Source organism: Phoenix dactylifera, chromosome 12, assembly GCF_051530095.1.
Source record: "Phoenix dactylifera cultivar Ajwa chromosome 12, Ajwa_hap1_PhDact_Kaust_v1.1, whole genome shotgun sequence".
NCBI classification, from domain to species: Eukaryota; Viridiplantae; Streptophyta; class Magnoliopsida; order Arecales; family Arecaceae; genus Phoenix; species Phoenix dactylifera.
This window is the reverse complement of record NC_143201.1, coordinates 21,164,324-21,181,136: the sequence shown is the minus strand read 5'-3', so window position 1 is coordinate 21,181,136 and position 16,813 is coordinate 21,164,324. Positions and strand designations below refer to the sequence as shown.

The following is a 16,813-nucleotide window of genomic DNA, read 5'->3' as shown; positions in this document are numbered from 1 at the left end:
CATCCCCATACAATAAGTACTGCATTCATTCATGCAAAATCGGATTCAGGTTGATGAAACTGGCTACTTTTCCTCTCTTATCACTAAAAGCACCATAATCTTTCTTTGAATATTGCCAAAAAGTTAAAAAAGAAAATAAACCAAAAGGCAAAAGGGTAAAAAAGCCCTGATGTTTCCAAGCTGTGCAATTTTCTTGTACCCTAGGACCCCTATCTACCTTTCCTGTTAACCCTCAACCAATCCAACAAAATCAAAAGGGAAGAGGCTTCTATGAGAAAGCACCCTGAAGTTCCGTAGGACAGCATGAGTTTGTGGACCGAAGCATGCATCTTATTTTGCATTTCACATCACGTTTCTTTTTGGAAGCAAGACAGGAAAAAACTACTTCCTCTTCTTTCAACCTCGCAGATTTCCATGCCACTCCATTTTCTTTGCATCTCAAATTCTCTGGGAGCCGATCCAAAAATCCCTTTGACCGCAAAAACTAGAAGCCTTCTTAGCCATGGAAGCAGTGGTTGTTCAGCAAAATTACGCTTCCCCTACTCAGATGATTTCAATCCAAACGATTGCCAGCTACATCACTCTGACCTGAATCTGGAACCACCATCCTCAATGGCCGTTGGCCCACCCTCAAAGATGTCCTCCGACCCTCATACTGCAAACGGTTAGAAAATATATATAATTATTATTAGGGTTCCTCAAATTAATATAAATCCCTATCAAGCACCATTAACAACATTACAATCCTTTTCAGATAGGATCAGTTAGTTACCCGACGAACAAAATCATCAATCTCCTCAGGTGTCAGAGCATCTCCCTCTGCATTTTCATCCCATCCAAGTCGTCGCAGTAAGTCTAATTCTTCCTCGCTGGGTACGACAACAGGGTCTGAAGATGAAGTTTCATCAACGCTGTTGGGAGCAGACGCCGGGGCAAGAACAGGCCCTGAAGAGCTCTTTCCTGCATTGCCAGGACCAGAATCTGGGACAACAGGGTCTGAAGATGAACTCTCCTCTTCATTGCCAGGAACAGACCTGCTGGACACTTCACAGATATCAGTACCATCCTCAGTCGCACCATTACCATCTTCCACTGGGCAGCGCACCAAATCAGAACAAGATGCAGAACTGTCCTTCTCTTGATTAACAGAAGTGGAGGCCCCTGTTATCTGCTCATCCAACTTCGCCGACCCGGATGTGGATGCAGCACAGCTTGGCTCAGTAAGATCAGCAGAATGGCTCGTAGGTGATTTCTTCCGAATGAAATTGAAGAAATCATTACGATTCTGAGCCTGAGAAATAGGCCTTCTTTCCCCAAAGGAACTCTGAGTAGAAGATGGAGCACCTGCCTTGCTGTCTGGCTTCAGCTTTGGGTTAACAGCGCTCTTTGGTGGGTGAATTGCAGCTGTCTGAAAACCGCCGTGTGGGGTCGCAACTCTGCTGGCATTCATTAGACTTGGGCTATCTTTGGCAGTAGGAGAGATGCCATTTCTCTCACGGTTGAGGACTTGGAAATTCCCCACCTGAGATACCTTTGAAGTATCTATTCTAGCAGGTGCACGGAGGGTCAGATTGACAGGTTGAGATGACTGCTGCCCAACCTTGGAAGGACCACCGAGATCTCCACTTCTTGCTCCTTTGGCTTTTGACTTCTCTAAAGAGTTGAGAGCCTAAAAGAAATATCACCATCAAAAAAATTTTAGTGTGTTAAACAAGAGTTTGCCTGCCATGTGAATATCAGAACTCAATTTTGAATCAAATTCATATTATGCCCATAAAAAAGCTAGAAAATTCAACAAAATTTCCAATATAAGGAATGGTGGCAGAGACCTTGATTAAAGCATCCAAGCATTGACATTCATAAAATAAAACCCCCAAAAATGGAAAAACTAAAGGTCAAAATTGTGGACTTCAAAAATTATTTCTTAACTGGATATCTGGTCCCAGCAAATTTTACTTGTGTGATATCATTGATGTAAATATGGTACACCAGGAGCATATTTCAAGGGATTCATTTGGAACTCATTTTAATAAACTACAACAAATGTAATGTGGCAATGTCCCTAGGGTAGTTCAATATTACATTTCAATTTAAAATCAACACCACCATTTTACTTCAAATTAATACCCAGAACCCATTCGGATTTGTGCATCTTTCAGCAAGTTGTATATCCAAAACCATGCTTTGAGCTCAGGGATCATCCTATCTGTATTATTATTTGGTAGTTATTTTGTGCATTGCAATAAACATTGCCCCCCCCCCCCCCCCCCCCAATCTCCTCCTCTTTTCTTCTGTCTATCATTTGCAATTACCAAACTGTAGGCTCTTCACACATTGTATACAGAGATTCCATTTATTTTCTGTAGGAATCAAATCTGATACTGTTGAAAAGATTGTCCGATATTAGATTCTGAAACTCTATGTGCATTTCCCGCACCTAATATAGCATGAGATTCTACAAAAAGGCCATGTCAAGCAGAATGGAAAATCATTAAAATTTTAATTGGATGGATCTGCAGTGACATTAGATGGCTGATTATATTTCAAAGGTCAATGTGAAGCACGATAAGATGTCTGTAAGTACCAAAAGAAATGTTTGCCTCCAGCTTTGGCTTAAGGTTCTCCCCGGATGCCAATCAAGATAGCCTTCATATCAGATGGATAATTCACTGGCTAAATAAGAGGGTAAGATCTCATACTTCCATCTTTTAAAAAAATCTTATACTTCATATGAATCCAAGTAGTGGTGAGGCTTCTCCAATCACCAAAGCTTGAAATAACAAAACAATAAACATAATGTGAAAAAGCTCCAAGGGAATTCTTAGACTCTAAAATGATCATAAAGAGCACAAGAGTCATTGCCCAACAAGCGTGCAAATTTCATGCAATGGAAGCAATAGATGTCGAACATGCCAAAATCATAGAAAAAACATCACAACGTGTTTACTGTCAAGATCCCATCAAAACACGAATAAAAAATTCAAATTACAAAATAACTAGGCTCAGGAATATAAACCTAAAGAAAACTCTTTAGACAGCATCACATAAGTAAGCTTCTGATCACAATGCAATTTCAACTTGTTTCATGTCAATATGAATCTGGTATACCAGAAGCACAATCTTATTATCTACAATGCATTTTTTTCTCATTTAGGCTGATTAAGAATCACATAATCTAGGGTCCATTTAGTATAAAATTGAATATTTACAAATTAAAAAGCATTACACCTAGTTTAAATTTTAATAACAAAGAGAATTACTTGAAATTCCAGATTAACTCTTTAAAGCGCTCCATGAATAAGCATGGCCTAGCAGGAAAGGTTATAATTTATAAGTCATTACTTTTTTATGGTAAAACATTTTAAAAGTAAATTCATGTCCTCCCTCTCCTTCTTTCCCTATTATCTCTATCTACATGTTAAATCATACCTAGTCAAGCTAAGTATCCATCAAAATTGAATTGCATAAAGTAGTATGAAAGATTCACATTAGAGGATAGCTGGAACTATAGATTCCTGCCAATGTTCACTGAGATGAGATTCAATATTTGCATTGAAGTTGATATTAGAGGGAAGCAAAACTCCTAACAATGTTCTGGCATTTTAAAGCTCTATATCAACCGTATTAGGGGGCTTCTAGAATGCAAAAGCTGATTGCATAATAAGGTACCATCGCTACTTCAAATCGATGGACCAAAAGAGAATTTGACTGCTAAGCATACGTAACAAATGGACCAAAAGGGATCTTCAATTGGTGGTAAGAGTAGAATTTCCTATATTGAGCAGTCTGTCTCCATCATTGTCGAGTCATCCACTAGTGCCTAAAGCAACTTACCCATCCTTACGATCAGAACCTTCTCATCACACAATCTGATCATGTCTTCTCCAGTCAAGTTTACACAAGGTTCTAAATACTGGTGGAATAGTGGGGCATCCAACCATCCCAAGAATTGAGACAGGAAAACGTCGAGTGTAGGGACAGGATGAGTTGTGAAATAGACTGGGACAGGGCGAGATGCCAACTGTCCTCAATGTGAGTACACAGCACATCGCATTCCATGAAAAAACTAGGAAGGCACAGTCCTGCAGTATTTAAGATCTTGAGGTGAAGCATCCTTGCTTAAGACAACTTGCAGAACTAATACTCGTCCACATACTAAAGAGAGAGCTCAGACTTGTGCTCAGCAAGAACATTTGCTCTAATACCAGTTTGATGGATAAAATCAAAACTAGGATAGATATTTTAGTTTAATGAGACTTCAAGAAAAGATAATAAAAAATATAGAGTTCACCAGATCCATAATCATAGTTGCAAATCCTCAAGCCAAGGAAAGCCATCTCCCAACGCATAGACTCCAACAAGCACAAGAGGCAAACAGAAATTACAAATTAAGTTTTCTCCAGTCCTCCTCAATTTTCTTGGAAATTCATTCCACTATGAACAAAATGCATTATAACTTGAGCCAAAAAAAAAAACTTCATCCAAGTAATTAATTTAATAAAAATTAATCCTAATCCTTCAAATACACATGAAAAAAAAAAGAAAACGAAAAAAGATACAACTACGTCCATGTGCAAATATAAGCCTTGGTTTGTATAAATCACTTTGATAATTTGAATGCTTTCAAAAGATGTAACTCATCAAGGCGCACCAAAATGATGCAATTATAAAGCTAAAATGGATGCTTGAATCTAAAGTTATGGTGTTTTTAAGTTGCCATTGCAATCATTTCTAAATATGGTAAAAAATATTCCTTACATAAAAAGTACCATAAAAAATTCAAGTGGCATTGGTTGGTGGGTTCACTAATAGTCAAGGTTATGCTTGACCAAAACTGGTGGGTGCATTACCAGTCAAGGATATGCTTGGCCACAATTAAAAAGACCCATAGCATTTTATTTACAAAATCTTGTCAGAAACCAAAATGCTATATCACTAAGACTGCTGCACTTAGAAGTATTCTCATTCAACATCACAGGTTGGTGATTTTACCTTAATTCAAATTTTCTAAACTAAGAGATAATATTTTCTTTTAGTAAGTTGTTGATCTTTCAGTAAGTTAATGCACTTAAAAAGAAAGTTAAAAGAGTGTAAAGTGAAACAAATGAACAAGAATTTGAAAAGTTCTATTCAAAGTTGAATATTTAAATTCAAAAATTTTAGTCATTTTATGAGCTTTCTAAACTAAGAGATAATATTTTCTTTTAGTAAGTTGTTGATCTTTCAGTAAGTTAATGCACTTAAAAAGAAAGTTAAAAGAGTGTAAAGTGAAACAAATGAACAAGAATTTGAAAAGTTCTATTCAAAGTTGAATATTTAAATTCAAAAATTTTAGTCATTTTATGAGCTTTCGGTACACCCACTTGTATAGCACACAACTAGTAATTTCAAGAAACATGCAATCAAGGTTTAATTGTTGCATGCCAGTGCTGTACCGTTGCTAAACTGGTATAAGACATGTTGTGTCATGTGGTGCTTGGAATGGCATTGGCATGCACATACAGACAGGGACAATGCCTTGCCACATGCCGGTTCAGTACTCTCACCATACGAGCAGGTTCATGCCAACAGGCACTGTTGGCACTTCAATCCTTTAATGCACTCACATCATGTTTTTGCAGTACATCTGAATGCTCCCTAATCATAAAACGAACCCATATATCTCAACTTTAGGTCAACATTTAAATGTAAACAAATGAATCCTAGGACAATAAGAAAGTAACACATTAAATTTGTCGTGGAAGAAAATATTTTAGTTCTAGTGTCTTGTTTACTGTCGAGACAAAAGATGGAGACTGTAGAAAGCAGACTTTCTTCAGATTCTTTCCCAACAGATTCTTTTGTTCTTCAAAATATACCTAACTTAAAAATCAAAGCTTAAAGATTTATCAAGAATAACATATTCATGGATATAAATAAATAGCAGAATGTACAAAGGGGGATTAAAAGGGGAAAAGAATCAAGTGAGACAACAGCATCATGTGCAACAAATGTCAGCAGAGGCCCACAAGTAGGCACAACAAGCCTTACATCCAAACTCCAAAATCGAGAGAATTATGTCACCAAGCTTATAAAAACATGCCATAAAAAATATAAAGGAATTAGCCACAAAGATAATGAATCGAAGGGAAAAATCGAAAGCCTTGAGCTCCATATAGTAATTCAACTACTGTTAGATTGGAGTTTCTACCAATCACAGTAAAATAGTGTGCCCTTGGGGCCAAGTCCCATCGGCACAAAACAACATATTGCACCAGTTCTTATAGACAAGTGATATGGTAAATCATCTTGCACACACCATTATATATAATCCACGAACACAATCAAATATGTGACAACCATACAAGTACAGCAGCAATTTCTGCCCATACATGGATTTAAAAAAAAAAATCCACATAATAGCTTGACTACCACATTCTAAAAAATAAAAGAGGACCCAAAATTACAAGTTCCCATTGAACCCCTTAGAAAGCATAGACCAAGATCAGAATGAAAGCGGGCGCAACAAGGCATAAAAGCAACAAGTTTCTAGATGGTGACAATCCAAAATGCAAAAAAAGAAAAACAAAAGCACTTTTTATTTTTGGAAAAAAACATGCATACCAAATTTACAATCTCTGCTTCCACCAAAAACTCTCCTTGAAATATATCTCCAACAATCCACGAAGTAACTATAGCTCTGGCTTGAAGCCAAATGAGAAAAGGTTGAAAAAACAAATAGAAGAAGAAGAAAAGAATGTACAAGAACCAAAGAAAGAAAAACATATGGGACTCCTCAAGTAAAAGAAACCTAGTGGAAAATCTACCATAAAGCTTAAAGCTTCATTAAACATAATCCTCAAAGCACCAAATCTACTCTCAAAAACTATTAACAAGGTTATCCATAGCTGAAAGTCACCAAAACCCTTAAAATAGCCTAAAATAGGCTTTCACCACAAAATTGAAGCCACTCATCCTGGAGGCTTAAAGAAACAAAATAAAGTTGGAATGAAAATTTGGTTTCTATAATCAATGTTTTTATAGATGGAAAAGGCGGCAGAATTATAATTTCTTATTGTCTTGATGGTTAATCAGTAAGGTGGTCATAAGACTAAGAATCTTATGATTGATCCATTAAGAATCTTACTTAGAGAACCTTTCCCTGGCTTTCTCCTAATTTTAAATTCAACGTAGACCTAGCTTGCTATAGAGTAATACTTTTGACTCTTAATGCATACTAACAGTCTTCAACTAAGACTCCTGCTCATGAATTTTGACCTGCCTTATTACTTTGAAGCACAAATGTTCTAGTTTTCCCTTCACTTTTTACTCAGTCAGTAAAGACCTCTTAAATATACAACAATGAACAGAATTTTAGCAATTTATAGATGTATGAGCACTTCATCAGCATCTGGAGCATTAGTTAGTTTTGATCTTGATGGCTTAACATCATTGGTCCCTCTCGCCCTCCCCCATTTCATGCCTCCATATGAAGTACAACTACTAATAAAGACCAAGATCCTCTTTATGTATCACATTAGTGGCTTATCTTCCAACATACACAACCCATAACTCATCAAATTCAACAACAATATGCTCCGCTGCAATTTGGCCTTCAATCCTAGGCAATCACAACCACATTTGTCCACCAATATCACTTGGTAATTTGAATAAGTCACTAGAATTTCAAACAAATCAAGCTTTATTGGATATATTAAACATATAGCTCATATATATGAGAGAACTTCATAAAAATAAATTTCTAAATCACAAACAATTCACTAGACCTGCAAAATTTCACTTCTACAGCCAACATACATCTTAGACAATTGCAAGGAAAAGGACAAGAAAAAGCAATTAAACCCTTGAATGAAGTTTGCAATGTTCGGAATGATAGGAACTTTAATAGTTCAACAGTAACATTTATCAATATCTTCATAATAAAATCATTATGCAAACAATAGCAACATGCATGTGATCAAGACAATACTCATCACATTTAAAAACCATTAAGTGTTTAACAAGAAAAAAGTCTACAGACGATCTTATAGCTACTCTCCCACCTCTGAGCAACATCTAAAGGAAATGTCAAACAATATTCCAAAATGCAGAAGTCAAATGCGAGCCAACTATAGAAATGATGAGAAAGCATCATCCAAGGTACGTTAGAGAAAAAGAAGTACAAATATTAGCAATTTTAAAGGAAATCATCGGTAAAGTTTTTAATTGAAATCTTAAATGTTAAATTAGGTGCAAAGAAAGGGCAAAGAATGGAAGTTTCTAATAACAATGCAAGAGTTCCTTTAAAAATGCTACAATTGTGTAAGCTACAATGGATTTAGGTGCTCTAAGCAAAAAAGGGACATCCAAGATCCGAAATTATCATCTACTATCTGGAGAAGTTAAGATATGAAGTTTACTGCAGATATAGATAGCAAACTGGAGGTCTGATCCACATGCTGGAGATAACTATGATTTGTTGAGGTCTTTCGTTCAGAACAACTCCTTCCAGCTTGTTTCCATCAAGCCCAATACCCTCCCAAATTCACCAGTGACTTTGTACTCCCTAAAGTTACAGCTAAACAGACCGAAACCTGCCTTACATACAGGTCTCATCATGAACTGACCTTTCTTGGGCCCAACTATAACAATCTCATATATAGGATCCCACTAGTTCTGTCCTTGAATGACTATTAGTCATATGGTTGCAAAAAAATATGTATGCCATTCATCTAAGATGAAGCTTTGCAAAAATAAAACCATGAATTGTGCACATTAGACACGGCAAAGATGCAAAACATTGATCCAATGGAGGACATGACCAGAGAAAGACAGCCAAGTTCACTATACTTATGAACCATGTGGTACTCCAGTTATAGATAGAACATGAAATACAGGAGGTAACCCTTCAACTTGCTTTAGAGGTGGCAAGGTGCAACTTCATATCACAGGCATTGAACTCTGATCATGAGGTGCTATTTAATGATCAACGAAAGCAAACCATGCTTTGTAATAAGACAAATAAGAGAATAAGACCTTAGCAATCCACAAAATTTAAGTTACCCATTCTCAATATCTGATATTTGCTTCATAGATATGAAACAGAGTAAAATCAGAAATTATAAGATTTTCACAGGAATTATATGTCGAGTCAACCTCAGTTAGGTTTCAACAAGAATAGCCTTTGGTTAGAGACTAATCTTAGTGCAGATTCCATTAGTTTGGACTAAGTCAAAAATACCTGTTCACAAATAGCAAAATCACATCTGAGCTGTGAAAAGATGTTGTCAAACAAGATATATGGAGCCAACAAAATTCACCATATTGACCACACAAATTATCTATTCGATATTGACCTAGGAAAAGCTTAATAAATATGAAAATAAAGCTAATCATACACTTGATGTAAATAATATATTGATCAAACTGTACATTATAGTATTGTACAAATACTTGTTGCACTTGTAAATGGCACCAAGCTAGAATAGATGAGTATATGCAAATAAGGAAACCCACTAGAAGTGTAGTTGTGTATGAAGGCATACACATGATGCCCATATCATAAAACTCCATAACTTCAAGTCACCCATAATACCCTAATCACTTGACCACCAATATACACAATCAAATTTCTAATGCATTAATCCATAGAATAAATCCACTAGGCCATAAAAAATGTTCACCAACAAGCACTGCTCAAGATCAGCAAATCCATTCTACTATCATATTCAAACTCCCGAAAGGCATTCATGAGGCTTCACTTAGGATGCCATACATCTTCACTCATGTGCGTAGCACATGTCACTCTCTAGTTATAACAAACAAAACTAACACATCAGAACATCACATCAACTGAACTCCTTCAATTGCAACATCCAAACTCGAGACCATAATGCAACTCAAAGCAACAGCATATCAAAATGTTAAAGCTTAATTTTTAAAGAAGGATATTTGGGTTAGATGTATCTTTTAAATCACCTTAAAAGTCCTTGCCATCAACCCTCACATTCAAATTCCACAGAATTTCCCCCCTTAAAATTACATCAAGCCAAATTCTTGCCCTGATTACCTCCTAATTGTGATTAACAGGGAATTCAGAGTTATATAATTCTCTATGTTCTTCTCAAAAACTTTCTTTGATGACATTATCCAGCAAGACTGCCAATTAATTTCCTGCCTATTTGAGATACCACTACCAACATCCTCCTACATATATATGGTCCAATAATCAAGGCTAAACCCCCTGAACTTCCAACCCAGATAATGAGAGGAATTTAGAAATCCAAAATGCCACTTGACAAAATGAATCATAAGTCTTACATAATTAACCATGGTTGAAATGATACCCCTGTAACAGGTAATTCAAAGCATCAAAAAAAAAGGAGGTGCCTTATAGGCAACAAAAATATCACAGATGGACCAAATAGCAAACTATCTTCCAAGTGTCTTAAATGACAAAGCATCAAACTTATTCAAGCAAACAGAGTAGCACCAGATGCCTCCGTCATAAATTATTCCACATGATGGTCTAATGGTGAAGCTGTTCCAAATCTTTTTGATGGTCACAACATTCTTAGACCCATTTATTACTCTTTATCCATGGTCAGAATCACATAAAACACTCTAATATTCCACAAAATACTTAGCATTACCTCCCAGATCAACTCACCGAACAGTTCTATTGTTCTCTCCCCGTGCCCCTCAAATATATCAAGCATCCTTTTAACCAAATCTTCTTCAAGTCTTTATTGAACACATCCATACCATCTCAACTAGTTCAAAAACTACATACAAGACATGATTTAAGATTATTAAAGAGAGCTTTGACTCTACTGAAGTCATCATAGATAACATCTACAATCTTCTAATACACGCTTGCAAATGATCGACATGCCCATGATACTAATATGCCAAAAGCACATCAACAATATCACAATATTAGCAAAATTGTACCCATGTATGCATATTTGATAAATGTCGAGATAAGATAGCATACTCCACTACCAACCTACCACACTTCTTAGGCCACATGTTCTAGCCTAACTTGGTGAACAAACTTTGATCATGAAAATCCCATAGCATACAAAAAAGAATACAAGACATATCATGCATCTGTCTCCTTTTTTTAAATCATTCTTAGTTCAGTGATCTTCAGCTCCCTACTGCACTCAATATCGATAACCAGAAAAGGATACAACATTTTTTAACAACCGCCAATATACAACCTTCAAATAAAACTTGTTCACCAAAGTTTGCTCTCTGATCCCAAACACCTCAAACTTTCCTAAAGCCATTTACCATCTACAGGACTCAGCTTGAACACCTCGATAGAGGAACACTCTACCAAAAAGGAAGATTGTCCTATAAAAAACAACAAACCTATACTCCTGAAAGAATATACCCAACTTTGGAATAGCCACATTACCAACAATCTAATCTCTCCTCCATCTCCTCAAATCTTCAAGCAAACCTTCACTCAACCTCAAACACCTCTGTACTCCCCTCCATTAGGTATACCTAGAACGGCAGGTATTACTCTAAGCTTCAAGCTAAGGATTCAACCATTTTAATAATTTTTCGTTACAGATTTCAAAGATTCAGTATAATCAGCAAATGTTCGCCATCATTTGCATCATTGCTAGTCTTGCATGAAATCATACATGGTTATAACTTTTTTCTGGTAGGAGAAAAAGTGTAAGACTCATGAACTTGAAAAGAAAAATTGGTTATCAAGTGTAAATTTATCTCCTTCCAGACCCCAGTAACCTAGTTCAACAAAGTCCTTAACCAAGCATTCAAAATCACAATGTCTCATAAGAACTCTCACCTTTCTGTTCCTAACTTTACAGAAAAGTAGCAATGCTTGACAAGCATTTCAAAATCACAAAGTTTAATATAAACTCCTATGTTCTTCCTGAACCTAATAGTAATTCTCAAACTTCTGCCAGCTAGTATAATTCTCAACTTTTGTCAGCTAGTATGATATAGTTTGTTCATGCTCAATAATAATTAAAGCAAAAGCAAGGGAACTGAATGAAGCTATGTTTCAGCAAACATAAGCAGCAATATCAATGAAACCTAATACTGAAATAGAAAAGGCCGTAATCGAAACAAAAGCTTATACTTGAATAAAGGATGTATGATGCTATTCCAAAAATGTTATTACTCAATTAACTTTCCATTTGAGAATGCAACATTTTGACAACATCAAATGGATAGGCATAGTGGATAAAACATCATCATGAACTTTCTTCGGATCATTCAATAAAAAAAAATTGCAAGTTTCAACTAAGCATCAGTAAAAGCGCACTGAACATGATTTAAAATCTTATCACCAATGTAAGCACCCATTTTCTTAGAGATTATGCACATGTTTAAATACCATTTAAAAATACGTATATGCCTGGAGAGAAGGATACAAATTTCTGACAATTATATAAGCAAACCATTAAATGCACGTACAAATACCTACCGAGCTTTTAGGCATCGAAGGAGTCACAGGTATCAGCTTGCTGTATTGTAGACGAGTCCGTTCTTCAATCCTCTGGGTATCAATGGATAACTACAACCAGGAAATCGAAGAAAAAATGTCATTCGTATACAACTATCTGAATAATAAAGAAAGCAATATATTCACTAGGTTACCTGAGGTGGAGTAAGAGCTCGCGAAGGTGCCTGAGCCAGTGTTTCAGCCATGTTTAACCCTGTATTACTACTCGAAACAGTAGATCCCAAACTTCCAGAAGTGGTTTGTGGAGTGGATGAAGGTACTGGTCCACTGCCTTCAGCTATAACGGGAACATCTACCAGAGCTGAGGTCCAACCATCAATGCCAATCCCTTTAGGAAGGTTCTGAATGGCGGAGGTAAGACCAGGAGAAGATATCCTGCCTATTTCTGGTTGGCCCAGCTTTTCTTCAGCTCCAAGAGATGGAAAGTCTCTCTCAAAGGATGTTTTACCGATGCCACTGCTAATACTCACCCCAGATAGTATACCATTTTTCAAATCACTCCCGGGTCTTTTAAGCAATGACTCGACTCGCTTTCCTGATACCATAGAGTGGGAGCGCCTCAGTGGGTCTTTCTCTGACCTACTTCCCATGAATGAATCAGAATGGTCACTGAATCCATTGTCCGCCAAATGGGACCTATCTTTGTCGCGAAGGTCGATATCCTTCTCCCAATCCCTATCACGATAGGTCCTACCAAAACTAGCATATGGCCGTGAGTGCAAAGAGCTATCCTTATCATGGCTCATGGACCCATTACTGCTCGCACTCCTACGGAAAGAGGAGCTTCGGGCAGCATCATGCTCGCTTGCACTTACCAACAATCTGTTTCTCAAGGAATGTCCAACACCATGGTCGTCTAAAGCAATAAAAAGATCAATTAAGTTGCAGCTCAAACAATACAATGAAAATAGATTACAAATAACCCATAAAATAAATACGAGAAACAATAATTTAATACCTAAATGCGAGGAAGACCCAGTGTGGTGGTTTGAGCTGCTACTGCCACTTGCGCTGCTGGACGAACTTTTGTACCACTCAGGAACAAATGTCGGCTCACCTCGCTCCATAATGAATACAGACCATCATCTAACCATAAAGAATTGCTATATCTGCAGACTTTCAGTCTACCCTCCACCCTCTGTAATCCAACCTCCAAACTGAATTCTAATCCCAATCTGGAACTAATGAAGCCGCTGCCGGCCTAACGGAGGCCAGAACCCGGCATCCACTCGGGATGCCGAAGCCACCCCACCGTTGTATTCCTCCAGAAAAGCTTCAAGCGCCCAAAATCCAAACCCCTTGGACGGCTTCAAGAATGCGGCAGAAGACAAGTGGGTATCTCCAACTGGCGTCCGAACGAATCAGACACACCCACGTATCAAACCAAGCAATCAAAATATCCTCTATCACAAAAACGAACCCTAATTCATGGCAAAAGGAGAACCTCCAAACGCCCTTAAGAGACCCTCATCTCAACCCCAAAAAAAAACGAAAAATAAAAGAAAAACCGTGCATAAATCGAACCAAATAAGATGGGAAGAACGAAGAAGAACCTTAATCCATCCAAGGGGCCATCTTTCGTGGAAGTTTGGAGCCGAACCGAAACCCTAGGATCAGGGAAACCAGGGACCAAGAGTCCCGAAAAAAAAAAACCCAGGGATTTTCGGAGAAACCCTAGAGGGGGAAGCGATGCGCGACTCGGAGTGGGCGAGACGAAGAAAGGGGGGCCAAGAGATTGGGGGGTGGGGAGAGGAGACTCGAAGCCGAACCCTCCTCCCCTCTCCGAGAAGCTTCGGGAGGAGTGGGAAACCCTAATCCTCGCTTCGATTTCGGCGCGGGTGTTTCCAGTTTTGCTTCAAGAGTCGCGCTTCAATAGAAGAGAGAGAAGGAGTTGGGGTGGGGATAAGGATTAGAATTTAGATACGACTTTAAATAAGGAGGAGACACCTTGCGGCGAGGGAAAGGAGAGTCCAGTCTTTCTCTGATTCTTCCCTTCTTTCTTTCTTTCTTTGCTTTCCGCTTCCTCTTCTAACAAAGTCTCTTCCTCAATTCTTCTTCTTACGCCTCCGAAATTTTTGTTTCAATCTCTATACGGGGGTTTTTGGGAGGCTACAGTTAGGTCGGAGAGGAGCGGCGGTTGGAGTGCTTCTTGGGGGGCCGGGGGGCGGAGAGAAATAAAACCGGGGAGGAGAGGGCTTCTCGCTTGCTTGGTTTTATCTTGGAGGAATTGGGAAGGGAGATTTATTGAGGGAGAGTAGGGGAGTCGCGAACTTGAGAGGACTCTGTTTTCTTCTCCTTGTAATTTCTCTTATCACCTTTTGGATTTTAGAGTTGGGAGGGGACCCAATGCCCCCTGGGCTCGCTGGGAGTTGAGAAGGATCAGGGGCTTGCGAACTATGTCTCTCTCGAGGCTGCATGCACATTGGGTCAATTCTGATGGCACCACCTCCATGACTCATATAACTTTTATTAGATTTACATATAATTTGAATTTAGAGAATTATTTTTTTATTATGTACTTGAGTAATTATTACTTGTCATCTCGGAACCGAATTAGAATGTTCCCAATTTTTCCAATGCTTTTTCGTATTCCGTTCTTTTATCCAATTAAAATTTCCTTCTTTATTTAGTGTCCATGGGCAGTTCATTTTTGCTTGGTTTTTCAAAAAAAAAAAACAGAAACAAGTTTCTTTCTGTTTTTATTCATCTTTCTTCGTTAATTTATCATATTCAAGGAAAGACCCTTTTGTTTTGCTACGTTTAAATTTTGCATTTTCTTATAATTTTTTTCCAGATTCTCATTTTTATATTTTGTTTTTTAAGCATCAAAATTTTGCATTTTGTTTCAAAAGGTTAGCTCGATGATAGTCTTCCATCCAACTTGCACCTTATGATTTGTGCATCTCTTATGATTACTTTAAATCTACCAATCAAACATTACCAAGTACATCCTTGGTCAACTTCATTTCTTTTTGTTTTACATGATGTTTATTTCTTTTTTTTATATTATAATCTTTTTTTTGTTTTGAACTAAATTTTTAACTCAAATTAGTTAAATACTTATTCAAAGGCAGATGGAAGACAAAAGTAGAATAAAAATCTAAAATGGATGTAAATTATGCAAAAGACATGAAATGGTAGGCGAAGAAGATGGTCATTACTAATTAAGGCAAAATAACAAGCCAATAATTATTTGATTTCAAAGCACTAGTTTGTTTGAGTTTCTCAACTTGAATGTTCATCAACAGCATTGATTGGTCATTTGTTCTTTCCTTTTCCAAATTTGTATTATCAATGTAGAGCATAGAAAGGAATGAAGGGAGATAAAAATATTAAATTAAGTTCTACCTTTATATTGATCCTACCTATGACATGTTAAAAGCCAAAAAGTTTTGTTCCCCTCTTTAATTTTCTTTCTTTCTTTCTCCGAATGTCTATTAGCTTGCATATCAGCACAAGAATTTGCCCTGTGTGATTTTCCATAAGAATAGCTAACAATAATCGGCTATGAATTTTTCTTCTCTGGTCTGAATTTAAATTTCTAATTTTCTAGAAATAGTCGATAATGAGTTTACCAATTTTAATGATTTCTCTAGGGTCAATATGAATATCCCTTCAATTAGATAAGCTTACTACTTTAACTTATTATCTAGTTCTTTGTGTTCACTATTTTTATCAGTTCCATGTAAGTGCTATCTCTCTATATTTAAGTATAAAATAAATGAGGTCATGGAAACCCCTCTATATTCCAGGCGTGTGTTCACATTGGGCTGGAGTTGTTGGTCAAGCATGGGTTGGACTAAACTTGAGCCTTGTGCCTAGTTATGCAATTGAGACTGAGATCCTAGTTTTTATTTGGCTAGCTCTTGAGAAGAGTATAGACACCAAAGATCTGAAGGTAAGAAGAAGGATTAAAGGTTAATGAGTCATGTCCGCGAGGCTAAGTGACAAACTGCTAATCATCTTCTACTGCATTGCTCTTTTACCAAAAGCATCTGGTCCAAATCAAAACCTTTGCAAATATTAAAGGTAGGCCAGCAATACTACCATCTAGATGGACCAAGAAGAGAATTCCTAGCTCAACTCTTGTTGGCTTCCTGTTGGGAAATTTGGAGGATATTCCTTAGCAAGAAGAAGTTCATCTTAGCTGCTTCGAGACTTTTCGAGTCTTGGGGTAATTTATGCTCCAACTTAGTATAAATTCATTTATGAGGATCAGAAAGTAAAACACTCAAAATTTGAGGAGAAAGATTGGTCGTAGAGTCTCGTCATATGGTTCTGATATGATTGGCTATGTAGGTCGCCATCCAAACAGCTATACTA

At 37.2% G+C, this 16,813-nt stretch overlaps 1 protein-coding gene across 1 annotated transcript; it reads right to left on the bottom strand.

The window, feature by feature from the left end:
- Positions 1-50: 50 nt before the first annotated feature.
- Positions 51-14,790, bottom strand: LOC103701832 (uncharacterized). Its single transcript, XM_008784030.5, has 5 exons — positions 13,449-14,790; positions 12,625-13,346; positions 12,452-12,541; positions 773-1,669; positions 51-655 (listed from the first exon to the last, which is right to left on the bottom strand). The coding sequence occupies exons 1-5, from the start codon at positions 13,555-13,557 to the stop codon at positions 554-556; spliced, it is 1,920 nt and encodes a 639-aa protein (XP_008782252.2). The 5' UTR covers positions 13,558-14,790; the 3' UTR covers positions 51-553.
- Positions 14,791-16,813: the final 2,023 nt, after the last annotated feature.

Excerpts from the sequence above, each read along its gene's own strand:
- LOC103701832 (XM_008784030.5), bottom strand. The coding sequence starts at position 13,557 with ATGGAGCGAGGTGAGCCGACATTTGTTCCTGAGTGGTACAAAAGTTCG. Across the intron at positions 13,347-13,448 it reads TGGGTCTTCCTCGCATTTAG|ACGACCATGGTGTTGGACAT; the intron begins GTATTAAATTAT and ends TTATTGCTTTAG. Across the intron at positions 656-772 it reads TTGATGATTTTGTTCGTCGG|TATGAGGGTCGGAGGACATC; the intron begins GTAACTAACTGA and ends AACCGTTTGCAG.